At 34.8% G+C, this 18,317-nt stretch overlaps 1 protein-coding gene across 3 annotated transcripts in view; it reads left to right on the top strand.

Annotated features, from left to right (window-relative positions):
* The window catches only part of EPHA3 (EPH receptor A3), a 377,074-nt gene that overhangs the window by 279,345 nt on the left and 79,412 nt on the right, over positions 1-18,317 (top strand). For 2 of the 3 annotated variants that reach the window (XM_082460350.1, XM_082460348.1), the window contains 2 exons: positions 13,294-13,418; positions 16,257-16,419. In XM_082460350.1, the coding sequence (XP_082316476.1) occupies positions 13,294-13,418; positions 16,257-16,419 (288 nt within the window). The remainder of the gene's footprint in view (positions 1-13,293; positions 13,419-16,256; positions 16,420-18,317) is intronic. The other variant, XM_082460349.1, reaches the window with a different exon arrangement.

Genomic DNA, 18,317 nt, shown 5'->3' with positions numbered 1-18,317 from the left:
AATTCTAATTTGAGTCTTTACATTGAATTTTTTTTTTTCATAAATAAAACTCAACACAAAGTGACTTAAGTTCAGTTCACAAGCTTGGGAATGAATGTTTAGAATTTTTCCACACCTCAGTTAAAATGAAATGTCTCTCTAAAATCTGAAGTTTATGCAGCATTGTCTGAGAACTGTTCTGTGTAGACTAAAGACAATTTTTGTCAGCTATTGGGAATTAGAAATGCAGGAACCTAAATATAAACATTGAAATGAAAGCCAAACTCTTAAAAGAAACAAGTATTACTATATTTGTATCTGCATAATTTCTTTTTGCTTTTTTTAAGCAATCCAAAAATGGAACAACTTAAGGCTATTTTTTCTAATGTGCTAAAAATTTTATGGGGCATGTAAAAATTAATCTGTTCCAGCTCTCAAAATTCTAAGGTCAATTTTGTGAAGTTTGCATAATTGTAAAACTATGTATTGATGCATTTTCCTTATTTGGATGGACTTGAGAATTAGCATTACTCCAAAATTCATGGCTAGCTAAAAAGGTATTTGACAAAAATTCTTTAGATAAATTAATCCTGTGCCTGGAACTAAAGAGGTCAGGCCACAGGCATCATGGAAATTAAACAGCAGGTAGTCTGCCTCTGCAATTTCCTCTTTGTTTTCTGCTTACAGTTTTAAAAATCTCTGTTTGTGGGGAATGAAATATTATTTAGGGCAACTAAATGTTTGTATTTCTTAATCAAGTGATAGGGGACAAAGAATGAGGGAATTTGCTTGGGAAGTGTCTTAGTAAGTGCAAGCATGGGCAATGCAAATTTTACAGCCAAAAGAGAAATTTTGCAGGCGTAATTGCTTTTGGAGACCCTGTAAGTCTCTGTTGATGTGCATTTTGTTTATATAAATATGCAAAACACTCAAATTGGCATGTTCCCCACCTGCATCTTACAGACAGCTAGACTACAAAAATTAATAAACACAGCCTCTTTTTAGTAATTAATTAGTTAAATTTTAATTGATCAGGGGTTTGGGATGATGTAGAAGTGAATATTAGGATTCATGTAATAGTTAAGTGTATTTATTTATTTATAAATTTATTTATTTATTTTTGGTTGTGTTGGGTCTTCGTTGCTGCACGGGCTTTCTCTAGTTGCAGTGAGTGGGGGCTACTCTTCGTTGCGGTGCACGGGCTTCTCATTGTCGTGGCTTCTTTTGTTGCGGAGCACGGGCTCTAGGCGCGCAGGCTTCAGTAGTTGTGGCACATAGGCTCAGTAGTTGTGGCTCGCGGGCTCTAGAGCGCAGGCTCAGTAGTTGTGGTGCACAGGCTTAGTTGCTCTGCAGCATCTTCCTGCTCTGCAGGATCTTCCTGGGCCAGGGCTCGAACCCGTGTCCCTTGCATTGGCAGGCGGATTCTTAACCACTGTGCCACCAGGGAAGCCCCTAGTTAAGTGTATTTAGCCTTTTCCTATTACTTAAATTTTTTTCAGGTGACTTCTTTTGAATTAACAAATAAAGACTATTATGTTAAGAGTGTATCTATATTATAAATAAGTTCCTAGCATAAAAGCAACATGGAAGTAGGGCTACTCAGAAAGATGATTTTATTGTCATCAAAACATTTTACATTCTATATAATGACCCATCAAAATGTTCTCTTTTCTGGAATTTTCCCTTTTCCCATTTTTTTCAAGCCAATGAGAATTTCTGTATGTAAGTAAATTGGATAGCTCTGAGTTAATTCGAAAATCTGATTTCCAAATGTTTGACCAGACTTTGCAGATTTCCTGTTATGGGAGGTTTGGGCTTTTACTTCCCTAAAGGAAGGGATCAACCTACATGATTTCTAAAAAGGACCTCCCTCCCTGCTTCAGTTAGTCTCTGTTGCACTCAAGGTAGAATTGCTAGGCATACACAAGCCATATAGGCCAGGCCTATACAAGCCATATGCTAAGCAGAATTTCTCAACATTTTTTTCTGCTTCCACACACAGGATCAATACTATTTAGATGCAACAAATACTTCTATGGTGTACATTTATGGGGGGATAATGCATTATAAAAATTCATGATTCATACAACAGTGAAGAGTAAAGTAATGGTTGCTCACTCATGGATGTGATACTTATAAGGACAATTGTCATTCCTTCAGGAATAAATCAATTTCTCACTCAACCAAGAACATATATAAGTGAGAGTGAAGTTATTGTAGGACTGGACTTGATTTTATACAAAGGCATGCATGCATAAATCTGTGTGTGTGTGTATGTGTTTCAAATTTCAGTACCTCAGTTAAAGTTAGCTATTTATTATCTGTGACACAAACCCCAACTAATCCTACTACAAGAGTGTTTATATGTGATGCCTTAAAGAATTCTGGACTGACATACTGTGATATCATTTTCTCTGTCTTCTTTTCTTTTCTTACTTATAAAAATGAAAGGATCCAGCAAAGAATGAACAAAATTATTTACCTTGGGCCTCAACGATACCAACTAGGAGCAGGTCCAGATAAGGATATCAGCTTAGGATTTAGTGTCTAGTATCTAACTAACAACAAAGTTTGACTAAAATCATGGGTTTAATGAGCAGAGATACTGGTGTCCAACAGGTAGAAAGCCTATAATTGCAGAAGTACCTCTCCCTTAAATAGCATAATAGGTTAAAAATGTGTTTTATCAAAGCTTCTACAGGTAGATTTTAAACCTGAGTGTTGGTTAAACATCAAAGACAGTGCATCATAGCAGTTTCTGGGTTTGAATAAAGTAAGAAAAAAATAATTACTGCAAGACTGTGTGCATACCAGGTATTTCCTTAGATACCTCATTAGCTGTCTGTCAAGAAGAGGTCTTTTATTTGTTTGAAAAAACATCTAGATGCTATTCCACTACAGTGATTATTTTAAAATGTAATTTTTATTATTATTCAGGTATGGTAAGGCCAGAAGATTAAGGAAATAATTGCTATTGAAAAGGTAGTCTGTTATTTACAGTTCCCAAGAGGAAGGGGCATGTCATACCTTGGAGGACCACACAGAGAAGCACCAGGGTCAGTCAGGAGGTAGAGGGAGCAAGGAAAAAGCATGGGCAAGAGCCTTTACTGTGGTTTCGTAAGAAAGGCAAGGCAAGGCAAGGGGAGATAAGGTAAGTATACTTAGGATTGGCTAGTTTGAATAATTTCAGCAGTAGACTGTGAGGTATAAGGACTTTCTCTAGTTGTCTGGTACCTGGTTTTAGGATGATTGGGGCAGAGGAATATTTCCTGGTAGAGCATAAGAGCCAGATGGAGAAGGTAATGTGTTGATTAGTTTGCAGTATGAGAGGCACACTCTTGGGCCAGTCTTTGCCATTTCTAGGAACTGGCTGACCCTGGGAGAGGCAGCCTATACCTGGTCAGCAAGGCTCCAGATGCCAGAGCATCAAGAATACAGAAAATAAGAAAATATAGTTAATAGTGTGACATATCAATATTAAGATCTAATTATGCAAATCATATATTTTACTTCTTTTTAAATTGAGGTAACATTTATATATAGTGAATTGTCTTAACTGTAAGGAAAATTAAATGACTTTTTTTAAAAAATTTATTTATTTATTTTTGGCTGTGTTGAGTCTTCATTTCTGTGCGAGGGCTTTCTCTAGTTGCGGCAAGTGGGGGCCACTCTTCATCGCGGTGCGCGGGCCTCTCACTATCGCGGCCTCTCTTGTTGCGGAGCACAGGCTCCAGACGCACAGGCTCAGCAATTGTGGCTCACGGGCCTAGTTGCTCCGCAGCATGTGGGATCTTCCCAGACCAGGGCTCGAACCCGTGTCCCCTGCATTGGCAGGCAGATTCTCAGCCACTGCGCCACCAGGGAAGCCCTAAATGACTTTTAATAAACACATCTACCCCTGTGAAAATACAGAATATTTCTATCAGTGTCCCCTTTCCTTTTATAGTTATAATTTGTGAATAAAAGTTTAATTTACTTAAGACTAGTATATATTTTGTCTATTTTCTAAATATAACGTACATAATATATTGTAAATTTTTCCTCCTTTCTGCTCTGCTTGAACACATGAACCAAACAACCCAAGACCCTAGAGGGTAGCCTTTCAGACTAGTTTTCTTGCCATTATTTCTAAAGCGGAAGCTGGGTCAATGGCTCTTTTGCTCCAAAGGTGTGTTAAAGTTGTATAAAGTTGTAAGTTGTATAAAGTTGTAAAGTCCACTGCTGCACATAATTAGAAGGCAGCAGGCTGCTTGTCAGAAGCTCCACAGAGAATACCACCAGAGTCCAGTTTTAGTCCCTTCTGTCCTGTGCTGGAATGTGGCCACTCTACTCCAGAAGGACTCTTGAGTCAGAACAGACATACTACCTCAGCAATCCTTTGAAACAAACAAACAAAACCTCACACTGTGGTTAACCTAGTTCTTGTCTGAAGCTTTCTCTTCATTCATCTGGTCTTGATCTTGTACCATCACCCTTTCCCCCACCACATCTCTATTATCTATATTCAACAGCGGCTCCTCTCAGTCTTTGGACACATCTATACTAAAATAATTTTGTCTGTACTAAATGTTGTATATCATTTGATTTTGCCCAAGATTTCATATTTAGTATTTAAACTTTGATTATTAACTTTGGTTTTGAAGTTTCTACTCTATTGTCTTTATTTTGTGGAAGCTGCTGAATTAAGACAACAAGCTTACAATCCTACATTGGTTAGGAACTTGGGATATTAAAATCCTATCCAAACAGATTTTCTAAATAGAATAACTAGGAAGCTTACCCAAGAAGAACTTTGAAAAATTCAGAATGAAGACATATTGCTATTCCCAAAGCCAAGTTGTATCTCCTGGAAATTTTAAGATATTTAGAAATCTTATGAAGTGAGGAATTTCTCAGACAACTTTTGGGTCTCTGGGAGGGAAGATTCTATCCTTTCCATGTATATTATCTCTGGAATGCATTTTTCTAAATTTAGGCTCAGGCCTTAGAAGTGTGGATTTTCAGAAATAATGTAAAGAATATTGCATATTTTAAAATAATGCATGCAGAGCTAAATGTCTATCTGTCTAGGAATTTTGAGAGTACTTTATGCTTCATGTGTAATCGATGAAGGAAAAGAATGCCCTAGATGTAATTTAATTTTAGTTGTCTCGTGTTAAAAGACAGCTAGACCCTCCAGCAGCATCATATTATCTGTGTAAATAGAGAACATTAGGCTAAACACACACACACACACACACACACACATTTAGATGAATAACCACCTGCCATTTTCATTGCCTTGTACATGCATGAAGTCCTTAATTAGGGCTCACTGGACTCGGAGACTACAGGCATGTTGAGAGTACTCATGGTTCTTCGAAGGACTTAAAGAGAAGAATATTGTAGAATATCTCAGCAAATCCAAGGAACATTATTTTTTTTCTAAAATGTACTGATGCTATAAATGTATATAATGTCTCCAGGAATCTCAATATTTTATGACAGGTTTGCTGGTATGCTGTATTTTTCAAAGACACGTAGTTTTAAAAGAAATCTTTATTTGCTCTACTTTCTGTTATTTCCTACCTACAAGATTTTTTTATTTTAGACAACTCTTAGTGGATAATAAAACCCTTAAAAATAGCTATGTGTCAATATTAACCTCTTTTACAGTGAAGAATTATATCTAGAAACCTATGATTACCCCCCATAGATTTTCAAAGCCATATTACATATGGAGATTATAGAAAATATATATACTGGTCTCTGCCTCCTGGTCCTGGCACAGAGCTACTAAAACTCACAATGTCCTAAGCGATAAGAGTACTAGGAACATCTTTTGTCCTTTTGTCTTCTACCCCAGTTCCTAACACCACACACCTGAAGCTCTTGTAATTTCTTGGGTGATAGGAGTGTCTTTTGTTCTAATGAGGTGACTCTGGGTGGGCTCCTGAATGGCTTCTGGAGGAGGACTGCTCACCAGAAAGACCAAGCCTTTATTAGAAGCCTGGAATTTTCAGCCCACCCCATTCCCTTGTTAAGGGGGAAGGGCTGAAAATGGAGTTAATGACCTATCATGCCTACGTGATGAAGCTTCCATAAAAATCCAATGGTATGGGGTTAGGAGATCTTCCAGGTCAGTGAACACACCCCAGCTCCACAGAGACAGAAGCTCCTGAACTTAGCCTCGCAGACCTTGCCCTATGTCTCTTCATCTGGCTGTTCTTCTGTATCCTTTATCATATTCTTTAATAAACTGGTAAACGTGTTTCCCTGAGTTCTGTGGCCACTCTAGCAAATTAATTGAACCAGAGCAGAGGGTCATGGGAACCTCCAATTTGTAGCCAGGTCACACAGAAATTGTGGGTAACCTGGGAAGCTTCTAATCGTGATTAGCATCTGAGGTGAGGGGCAGTGTTGTGAGATTCAGCCTCTAACGTGTGGAATATGACACTGTTTGCCAGTAGATAGTGTCAAAATTGAGTTAAATTGTAGGAAACCAAATCAGAATTGATTAGTGTGGGGAAACCTACACATTTGCTGACCAGAAGTGTCGTAAGTATGGTAGTAGTGTGAGAGTAAAGGAGAGGAAGAACTAGATTTTTTTAAAACAACGTATTGAAGATTGATCCGATTGTAAGAGGATATTGAATGATTTTAAAAGAAGGAGAACTTAATGTTAAAGATCAATTGAAAAATGAAAAACAGCATCTGTTTTGATGAATTCATGCAATAAACATCTATGAAATGAACCCTTCTATTACTACTGTTTTCTTTCTCTTTTATTGCTCCATGCTGAGATGGGAATGAGATTATACATTTTAACTGCATTCTCCACTCTTTAAAACTACTCTGGGGTATTCAAATTTTAATAATGAAAATTTTAAAGATTTTAGAAATTTAGAACTAAGAAGCCTAAAATTTTGACCAGAATTTTCTCCTCTGGAGAGATCTTGCTCAAAATTTACTTTCAATGTATATGTTTTAGAATGTTTTTCTCCCAGCACTACTGATTCAGTTTAGAAAATTATTTTTCTCTTTACTATACAAAATAAATGATATAATTTTACAGAAAAAGGTATCTCTGTTTAACATCTTATAATTTTCATGTTTGTTTGAATTTTATTATTTTAATAATAAATCAGGAGCTAAATAGGATTATCTTTCAAAGGAACTAGTCACAAAATATATTGTACATTTTTTTGCAAAGCTAACCAAACTGAATAACTAGATTTATGTACAGTTGGTGTGATGCTAGGCACTAAAGACTCTGAGGAACTTACAATCTAATGGGAAGACACACTAGTAAGCAAATGGTATAATTGCAACACCGTGAGATGGGCTAAATAATAAGAGAATGAACAACTATACTATATATCAGAACAGAGGAAGGAGCTGATTAACTATTGCCTAAGGGACTCAAAAAAAGCTGTATATTAGCAATGCCTTTCTAAGGATAATGAGTAGAAGAGATTTTTCCAGTGGAAAAGGGAAGAGATTGAGTGTTCCAGACAGGGAGTATATTGCAAGTACAATTGTAGGCAGTGGCCTAAGGAATTGTCTTTAGAATTTTAGTTTGAAAGGCGAGCAATAAATGATAAATCTGGTATGTATGTTACAGTCTAATGAGGAATCTTAAATAATAATGTAATGAATTTCAAATTACATATCCTATTGTAGTCCAGAATTTCCCAAATGTGTGATCTTAAGAGGTTTCTGACATCAAATTCTTCAAAATATAGATTGCTAGACCTTTTCTTTGAAACTTATTTTTTAGTTAACAAGTTTAGGAAAACTGATTTGAAATTATGAGGTTTTGAAGGAGAAGACGGTTAATGTTTCCTTTGCTTTATAAAATGATAAATAATCAAAAATGTGTGGAAAATTGAAGGAAGTTCTGGAAAGATTGAGATGAGAGGCACAGAATCCAATACACGTGAAACATGGCAATGGTTTGAACTGAAGCAGGGTTGGAAAAACTATAACTGGGTAGAAAGAAAATTCATCGACTTTCAGGTGCTGAAGCTGATTGGCATGCAGTGTTATTGGTGAGGGAGACTATATAAAGAAGTATAACTCTGAAATTAAAACTGGTAGGCTGTAAAAATGGTGAGTCCTGGGACCAAAACAAGAAATTCTGGAGAACAAGTTTGGGAAATCAGGACAGGGGTGGTAAGATGGAGAACATTAAGCTATGAATGATTATGCTATTCAAACTCAAGAGTGTTTCTGGACTTTATAGAAATGTCCACTTCTGAAAAAAAACTAAGAGGGAAATGTTCTTAAGCGGGCATTGTAATGAATGGTACAAAAAAATAAGAGAGGCATGCTTTTAAAGGCATGCCTGATTCAAAGGAAAAATCTTTCAACCATTTACTCGATAATATTTTCCCATGGAGATAATTTTTAAAAGCTTTGGCTCCCTTAGAAAAAGAAATACTGAGCCTTTTTTCTTATTACTTTAACTTGTCCAATCTCTAAACCACAGAGATACCTCAGAGGTTCATTAGAAATTCCCAAACCCAGAAAGAGGAAAGTCCCAATAAAAACAAACGAACAAAACCAGATCCTTAGAGTTGAATTTTGAAGTTTTGACTTCCTGATTCTAAGGATGGGTCATATTTTAGTTACAGAATAATGGTAAATGCCGCTTAAAAACACCATAGTTAAAATAATAAATCCTTTCCACGTCTGACAGTAGATTTGGATACACAAGTATTGTGTGATTCAAATACAAATTATGAACTACACAAGCCCCATCTCTAACCAGATCTCTTTACATAGAAACCTTTCTTAGACTAACATCTTTGCTTGCCCATTGTAATTTGCTTTTCTATTATTACATTAGATGCAACCAATGGCTCAGGCTAGGCTGACATTGAGAGGAAATCTTACTCTTCCTCTGTAAATAAATAACTGGGGTTCAATTATGAATTATTAAGGGTTATACTTCTCTGTCTATCTTCTGGACTAGTCATGCATGTCTCTGATTCAAGAAACTGCCATTACAGTGGCCTGGAAATAGGGAAGAAAATACTCAGGGAATAATTCAACCCTTGGTTCCCAGAAAGGTATGTCTCCTTAGAACAGAAATTGAAAAGCATTTTGATACCAGCTTTCACAAAACACATATTACTAGATAACATGGGGTGAAATATCTGTCAAGTCCTATGTCGTGACCTAAGAAAAATTTTAAAGAATGAATTGAGAGAGCCATGAGCAAGTTCACTGTGACACCACAAGTTAAGAAATTTTTCAGTATTCAGAGTGTTCCGAATTTTTCAGTGGTGTGGAGAAAGTTCAGAAAAACTTCATGGAGGGTGATTAACTGTATGATTTATGGGCTTATTGTTCCCTCCCAACCTTCACAGTTTTTCTCTTGTATTTGTATTCTTTTAAGAAATATTTTAGTTAAAAATAAAATTTCACTTTACCAAGTATATCATATCTCCTTTCTTTATTTTGCAAAGAGCACGTATATCCAATTATACTCAGAATAGCAAAAGCTAAGGATCAAATATTTGCTCCCTCTCAAATACCAACACAACAAAAATGTATGTTACACACCCAGACATTACTTTAGAGTTATTAACTTACTAAAAATTATTATCTTCCTACTGTTTTAATTTTTCTTCTTACCAGTTTCTTCATTTTTTTTCCCCCTAAAAAATTATTCATTCACTAAACTGTGTAAATTCCTGGACCTGTTTCATAGCAACCTACTTAGTCATCAACTTCTTCCTGTTAATAAGAGAATCATTGTAATAATATATAATTTGAGGTATATAAAAGTCACCAGACTAAATCTCTTAATCCTGGGCTGTTGAAGTGTTCATCAGTAATCGCTGTTTTAGCTTATACACCAGCATTTTGCCAGGGAAAACCTGTGCTTCCTCTGCCTCAGTAACTTTTCACTCTCCTTCCAAGCATTTCTCTAATTTTAGAATTTTTTTTTCATTCTGTACAACTATTACCCACCACTCCTTTGAATTACAAATTTAAAAAAACAGAGGAATGAGAATAAAATAAATCAAATGTATGATATACATTGCATCATTGATATACATTGTATCACGTTCTTTTATACAGAAAAATAAGAATTTCTATGAATTTTGAAAATTACTTTGAACACATCACTCTTTGATACCTAAAAACCAACCAAAAAACAAATAATCACTGTTTCTCATCAATGTTACAAATTGTATTACAACACATGAGCAAGTATAGATAAATTATACTTCAAGACATGAATTAAGAAGTGTTCTAGAAAACATTTTAGAAAGCGTGGATACCGTGGAATGCCCATGGAATTTTTCTCTTGCTACATGTGTTTAATTATGTCTTAAAATTATTTATTAGGGGAGAGAAAAACAATTTCTGGTAATTATTTATTAATATTGAAATATTGATGATCATTACCTAAATGTAACAGGATTTCAGCTGGTGTACTGGGTTGAAACTGCTGAAATGCAGCCAGTACAAAGGGTGTGTATTAAAAGAGCAGAACAAATGACTTAACAGGGGCCTAAAAGCAGCAATCCGAAAAGGTTCATTTAACTTAGAGGTGGCACAAGCGTCGAGCAATTGCCTCTACTTAAGTAAGTGTGGAATTACAAAAGGCTATTTATTACAGTCCAACAGGGCACTGCAGCTTGCTCAAAGACCTTTGAAGAATTTCAACAGTTATAAAGTCTTGCTCAGTGCAGAAGCAATAAAATTTAAGCAGCTCCCCAAAAGAGCCTGGAAAGCTTTCATTAAAAACTTAATACGATCTTCACAACTGTTCTTGGAAATGAATTATTTTCTCTCTCCTCTTTTCTAAGGAGAGATGCTATACCCGGTAATTTTCAAACCTTCTTGAAAATGTATTTTAACTGTTAAGAAAAAGAAACCAGGTTCATGGTGATATGAAATGAAGTAGGGAGGGTCTCCATGGGTTTACTAGGGAAGTGTTCCAACATTCAGCTTCTTTGAAATGCTCTGTAAGCACACATTAGAAGTTATTCTATTAATAGATTTACTTCAGGAGGAAAGTTGGTAGAATTTCTCTATTATTTTTGTACAAAAAGCAAAATTTCGTTCCAAGGACATTGGGGCTGAAATTATTCTATTAACGATTAAATAATAAATTGATTTTTCTAAGTATTAGAGTAAGTAAAAAGAAATTAATTCTTAAAAATTTAATGTACCTGTTATTTATTTCTAACTCAGTGACGTGTTTATAAACTTCAAATATGTTTTTAAAATTTCAACTAAATATAACCAAAATAACTTATCCTTTGCTTAGAATCAATTTCAGAGCAGCAAACTGCCTCGGGGTGAGAGCTGGGGGTGTTGTGAAACCAGTTTGAGAAATAAAACAATAATATTGAATAGACAGAAAGTGAACATAAAAGGTAAATGACATCAAGTTACATGAAAGAATGTTAATTGTTAATGGGAGCAAGATGTGAATAAGAAAATGATTTTACTTTTCTATCAGAAAATCAACACCTACATTTTTCTTTGGAAAACGATTAAGTAATCATCCCCTGGCCATTAAAGTAATGAGGCTTTAAGTACAAAAGTTCCTAAGAAGATCTTACAAATAATAGAAATAGGTGGATGGAAAATGTACTGCAATAGATCTTTCATTTAGGTTTATACTTTCTAAAAAAGTGTCACAAGGCAAGTTTAATGAAAGCTCTATTTTTAAGTGAAGAATAAAAATGAAAGGCATTTATAGACAGGAACAATTTAGGTGAGAGGTTGGATGCAAAAGTCATCAAGTAATAATCATAGAAACTTCAAATCAACATATAGGGAACATTTATTGCTAGCTGTTGTAGGGAATACAGATATACTGGGTTCTAATAGTCCTTGATTTGAGAAAAATCTATAAAAAAATATGTCCTTTAGCAATGAAAGCAATTCAGCAGTTGATGTGCCTGAGAATTCTACATTTTTGTTTGTTTCATGTTTGTAATTTATTTTGCTGCATTCCATTACAGCAGAATGCCACCGAACTCCACAGTGAGATATTTTGGTTGGCCATTGTAGCAAGATTGAAATTTGAAACCAAGGGTAGGACTTCCCTGGTGGCACAGTGGTTAAGAATCTGCCTGCCAATGCAGGGGACACGTGTTCAATCCCTGGTCCGGGAAGATCCCACATGCCGCGGAGCAACTAAGCCTGTGCACCATAGCTACAGAGCGTGTACTCTAGAGCCCGCGAGCCACAGCTACTCAGCCCGCATGCCACAACTACTGAAGCCCGCGTGCCTAGAGCCTGTGCTCTGCAACAAGAGAAGCCACTGCAATGAGAAGCCCACACACCACAACGAAGAGTAGCCCCCGCTCACCACAACTAGGGAAAGCCTACGCGCAGCAACAAAGACCCAATACAGCCAAAAATAAATAAATTTATTAAAAAAGAAAAAAATAGAAAGCAAAGGTACTTTGATGGATAGTATGCATTTTTCTTTTTAATGGAAGGATTTGAAGTATACCTCTTAAAACATATTTAATCTTCCATTAGAAAAAATGGTGACCCTATGATATCTGATCCAAACAGATTGTTTTTTATTCATATTCTATACTTTTGATAATGCATAGAAAAACATAGCAAATATAGAGTCATCACCCAATAAGATACCTCAAAATGTATCTATAGAGTTGTGACACAAACAGCACTCATTTCCTCAGTACTTCTTATTAAATATATATTTTTTTAAGAAATGAAAATGTAAAAGCAGGGATGGTTTTTTCCTGATATATATTTTTATTCATGAGAGACTTTTGTCAGAAGTCAAGATCTACTACACTATGTCCTAAATCCTACCTATTTTACAATACACTGAATATTATTATTACCTATGGATACCATGGGACTCCTTGTGTGTAATGGATTCTGGTCTTCTTACAGAGTTGCATATGAAAATGTTATCAGTGAGCTGCAGAATCTGGTATTCATAACTTTGCAACGTTATAACAAATAGGTAGTCCTGATGTTTTGTTCTTTTTTTAATATATCACATATATTTCATTGCTTACTTTATAGTAGCAGATTGAAAGCATATGCTCACTTGCCACTAATCCACCAGCAGCTGAAAATCTCAGCTCATTTTCCATAGGCCTGTATGTACCAGGGCTATAATCCAGCTTCGGAGGCTTGATATGAGGCCAGATTAATACTCAAGAGCCTTTGAAATGGAAATAGTGCTTTCTTGCCAAAGATTAGAACAACAATAGACTCCGTTTGCTTGTTCCCTTGCCTCTCTGCTCTTCTTTACTGCCCTTCCCAATCCGATTAATTTTCCTCATCCCATCATCCCCTCCCATCCTCTCTTTACAGCTCCATCACCTGTCATGATGATTAAGAAAGATCGGACATCCAGAAACAGCATTTCTTTATCCTGGCAAGAACCTGAACATCCTAATGGGATCATATTGGACTATGAGGTCAAATACTATGAAAAGGTGGGGAGATAATGTTAAAGGGTTGAGTTGTGTAGGGAAAGAGGTTACCTTATCATGAGTGTGCTCTTTCAGAGAAACCAATGACACTGCTAGCAAGTGAAAGAGCTCTGTTTAGAATTCTGGTCGTGTGATACCTTTGATTTATAGGTAGAGAAGGGTTTAGAAATCATTGTGTCAAATATCCTCCATTCTATAGCAATAAGCCATAGCAAAAGATGTCACTATCAAATGTTAAGTCATCTAGTTATGGTATTAGAGATGACATTTGTGTCCTTCCACACTGAGACACCTGTTCTACCAACTATTATATAGCGATTCCTTAATCTATTGATGAACTATTCCTGAGTTCATTGCCTTAAGCATCATTTCCTGACCTTCACACTCACATGAATTTCCTTCAATACAGATAGGAACATTGAATTAATAACAAAATGATTGTGTTATTGAACTGATGATGGAAAGCTTTCTTGACTTTGTACAAGGAAATGTAGAAGATAGGAGTGGGTAGATAAGTTTGCCTCACATCATAAAATTGTGGTTCAGTAATGCAATTATAAAAAATAGGTACACGATTATTTATAAGTAGAATTTAAGCCATGGTATTTCATCACTCTAAGTACCACTTATTTCTCCCTGGTTATAATTTATGGCTGGGTTTGAAAGCAAGATGTATTCAAATCTTATCATTAGAGCTGGGTGGTTTTATAGCTACTAATATGAACATGACATATTCGTGTATCTGCTGCAGTTTACAAAGTATTTTAAAATGAAATAAAAACAAATTGTGAGTTGATATAGTTTATATTTATAGAATACTTCTGCATACATTATTTTGAGCTGTCTGATAATCTGATGAAAGTGGGCAAATAGGTTCTTTTACAAATAAGAAAACTGAGAGTCGATGGCATTATCTGAATTTCTCACAGCCTCACTGCTAATAAACATTAGATCTTTGTTTTGAATTCTGGCAGCCATGACTCCTCATGTAGTATGTTTTCCCCCATATTGCATACCTTCCTCTACATGAAAATGGATTATTTTAGAGATATGAGAATTAGTGGTATGGTCAGTTGTCCAAAAAAAAAAAAATGTATAAACATTCCTTTGCACTATGTAGTTATTCTGTTTATTGAAGTTAATGTATTTCACAAATGTGATCCCATTTTTTTTCATACTGCCCCCTACAGGGAAAAAGGTATGTCTCTTTCACTGAAAGAAAGTGAGACCTTATAAACCTCACTGTGCCAAAATCATAGTATAAATAAGTTACCTCCTAGCTTTCAGTGATCCACTGTGGTACTGTCAGGTACTCACTTGATCATGATCTTCTCTTTTTAAAAGTGTGACAAGATAGACTGGGCAAATATAAGAATCCATGTTTTATAGATGATACAACAAAATAAAAAGACAATTAATGATGCACCTTAGTTCAGACTGGATAGCAGACCCAGGGAACACCCAACTTGTAGATCTATGAAACTGATTCAAAAATACTAGTAATTTACCTTCATATCTTTTACAAACATAAAGCATTTTCTGAACTTATCTCAAACTCCACTAACAAAGCACAATATACATCCATATTTTAAAACAATATTAATTAGTGCAGGAAAAAAATGACTGAATCTATTATTCTCTAAGCATTTTAAATTTGATGCATATTTATGTGTAATATTATTTTTAATATACTTTATATAAAAATTTTTTATAGCATACATTCATAAATTTTAAAATTATTTCCAAATATATATATGATGCTTAGAAATATTTTGAGCATTTTGCTAGAATTTAAGCTCTACAAAGTCTAGCTTTCTTGATTGTTTAGTTCATTAGTGATGATGAACAGAGCCACGTTCTGGGTATATGCTTAATAATTTTTTTTAACACATGAAATAATGATTTCCACAAAATAAATATATTCAGCCCTCTTTATTATTTAATATACTAATTCAAATGCTATCTGATACATAACCAGCATTTTTAACTAAAAAGTATCTATAACGCACTACATTTTTTCTGTAATATTCTATTTAGTTTTGGTTGAGGATATGCATTGTTCTATATCACCCACTCCAGGTCCCACACCAGGTACAGGGATATTCCACCATTACTTGAAATTAGGTGACCCATAAAGTGCTCATATACTAACGTATGTTAAAGGAAAAACACAATTCCTGGAAGTCCCTTTTCATAAACAAGGCTTGACACAAAAAGTCTTTACAATTAATGTGCAGTGTGAATCTCCTACTGTACAATGTAAATCCTTCTGGGAAATATTTCTAGACTTTTATCTGAAGATTTTCATGTCTACTAAACCATAGTGACTTAGATTAAACACAGTGTAAATATAGCTGATACTAAGAAAGTTATTAATGTAGAGTTTATATATAAAACCTGGACCTTTTTAAGTTTAATATTTTACAGTTAATGGAAATATTTTCTGAGAATCAGTAGGACATTCCTGTTAAGTTTAATTCAAGGGGATATTTTCGTCTTTATAAGTTTATTCTTGGAATTAGACTGAAGCTTTCATTCAGCCTCAGCTTTGAAGAGAACTTATTTTCATCCACATATTCAGTAATTGGTAAAAATGAAAACTAACTTTTCCTGCATTATGTGCAGGGAACAAATTATTTTATCCAAGTTGGGAAATTCTGTAAATATTTTTTGCTTAAAATGCCTCTATTACATTCAGAGAGTTAAATGATTGTCACCTCTTTTATCTGTCCTATGAGCTGTGTTAAAAATTTAAAAGAATTGGTTTTGAGTGGTTCACCTTTTTACCATTTGACAGCATTAGGAAGATTCGATTTTAACGTGATTTTTCTTACCTCAAAGCAGGAACAAGAGACAAGTTATACGATTCTCAGGGCAAGAGGCACAAATGTTACCATCAGTAGCCTCAAGCCTGATACTACGTATGTATTCCAAATCCGAGCCCGGACCGCAGCTGGATTTGGGACCAACAGTCGCAAGTTTGAGTTCGAAACTAGCCCAGACTGTACGTATTTTTTCAATATAGTGTACGGGGGAAAGGGCTGTTGCGAAGGTGTCTGATAATTCATTCTCACTATAAGTTTTAGCTAAATGTGATACATTGAAAGTATATCGCCTGGAGGACATTTAACAATTTTGCATAGCATTGGGTCTGTGTACTTGTGTTTGTGTAAGTGTACATCTGTGTGTGTGTGTTTTATTTTTTTCTCTTTTACAAATCAAACATATTCTAATGCCTGGAATGCTTCTGATCTTCTATTGGCCATAAATTCCTTTGAGGATCATTATTTAATATGGTAACATTTTAACTTCTAGTACCTGTTAATCCAGATATTTCAGGTTCATTGTATGGTTCAACGAACTACAAAAAAGAAACGTGATGATCCACGAGGAACTTAATATTGTTTTAATCCTTAACACATTTAATCTTGTACTACTTGGAGATTAAGGATTTTCTAAACCTGATTCATCACCTCATTCACATTCACAAGTAATTCGGTTGGTCCTGTGTGTCTGACACTAAATTTATCTAAAATTGGCAAACATTTTCCCAGTAACATTCTAATTTTCTTCAAATGCATTCACTTCATATTAGAAAAACCCTCTGCTAAAATGTTTCAAAAGGGAAAATCATGGCTACGATATTAATATAAAATGAACACGAATTAAAGATTTTATTTAACTTACTAATTAATGAAGAGACTAGTAAGAGAGTAAACTGATTTAAAGAGAAATTTGAAGAACAGATACAGATACACATATACATACATATTTGTATATGTTTGTGTCTGTTCGTGTGTATGAGTGTGTAGACAATCAGGAATACTTAAACAAATTGGTTAATCTGTCCAAAACTGGTTAATATACTATAAGACAATAAATATAATGATTGGGGTCATCTTTTCTAATTCACATAAACCAGTCATATCTCTAGTGAATGTATCATTCTAATTGTAATGAGAAAAATCATATATATATAACTATTCATTGTCTACAACTAATTTCATCATTGCAAAACAGGCCAGGAAGACAATCAAAGATGAACACCCTTTAGAAACAGATTATCCAGGGAGAGTCTGACAATGCCTAGCACTCTACCGAAAGGACACGCAGTAATCTCTTTTGACAGTTCCAATTCGCCATTTCTCCCTGGCATCTATATTTCCTATTTTCTAAATATTTTATTCATGATATAAAATCACATTGTTATTGGTATGGTAATATTTTATGCCCAAATTTCATCCCTCATAGAAACATTCAAGATTAACAAAAATTATAAAAGTTGTTTAATATGATAAAGTAAATATTTTATGGCACACTTTTTGTCGAACAATTAGAAATGCTGTTTACAATAACGAGCTCTACCTTCTACAGGGTATAAGAATCTAGTGTTAGAAATTATTATCTCACAGCTGAAACATGACAATTCTTCTACTCAAAGGAGAGCTGCCATCCTCAAAAACATAAATCTACACAGTTGGCCCTCCAGATCCACAGGTTCCACGTCCGTAGATCCAACCAACCTTGTATCAAAAAAATACAAAACTATATCCAATATCCTGTGATAACCCATAATGGAAAAGAATATGAAAGAATTTGAAAAAGAATCTATATATGTACAACTGAGTCACTTTGCTGTACAGCAGAAATTAATACAACATTGTAAATCAAGTATACTTCAATAAAATTTAATGTATATTATATAGATATAATATATACAAAAAAATTCCAGAAAGTTCCAGAAAGCACAGCTTTAGTTTGTGACAATCCAACAACTATTTACATAGCATTAAGTTGTATTAGGTGTTGTAAGTAATCTAGAGATGGTTTAAATTATAGGGCAGGATGTGCTTAGGTTATATGCAATTACTACACCACTTTATATAAGGGACTTGAGCATCC

Source organism: Balaenoptera physalus (genome assembly GCF_965194825.1).
Source record: "Balaenoptera physalus genome assembly, chromosome: 4".
Taxonomy (NCBI): domain Eukaryota; kingdom Metazoa; phylum Chordata; class Mammalia; order Artiodactyla; family Balaenopteridae; genus Balaenoptera; species Balaenoptera physalus.
The sequence above is the reverse complement of the archived record's forward strand: the minus strand, read 5'-3'. Positions and strand labels throughout refer to the sequence as shown.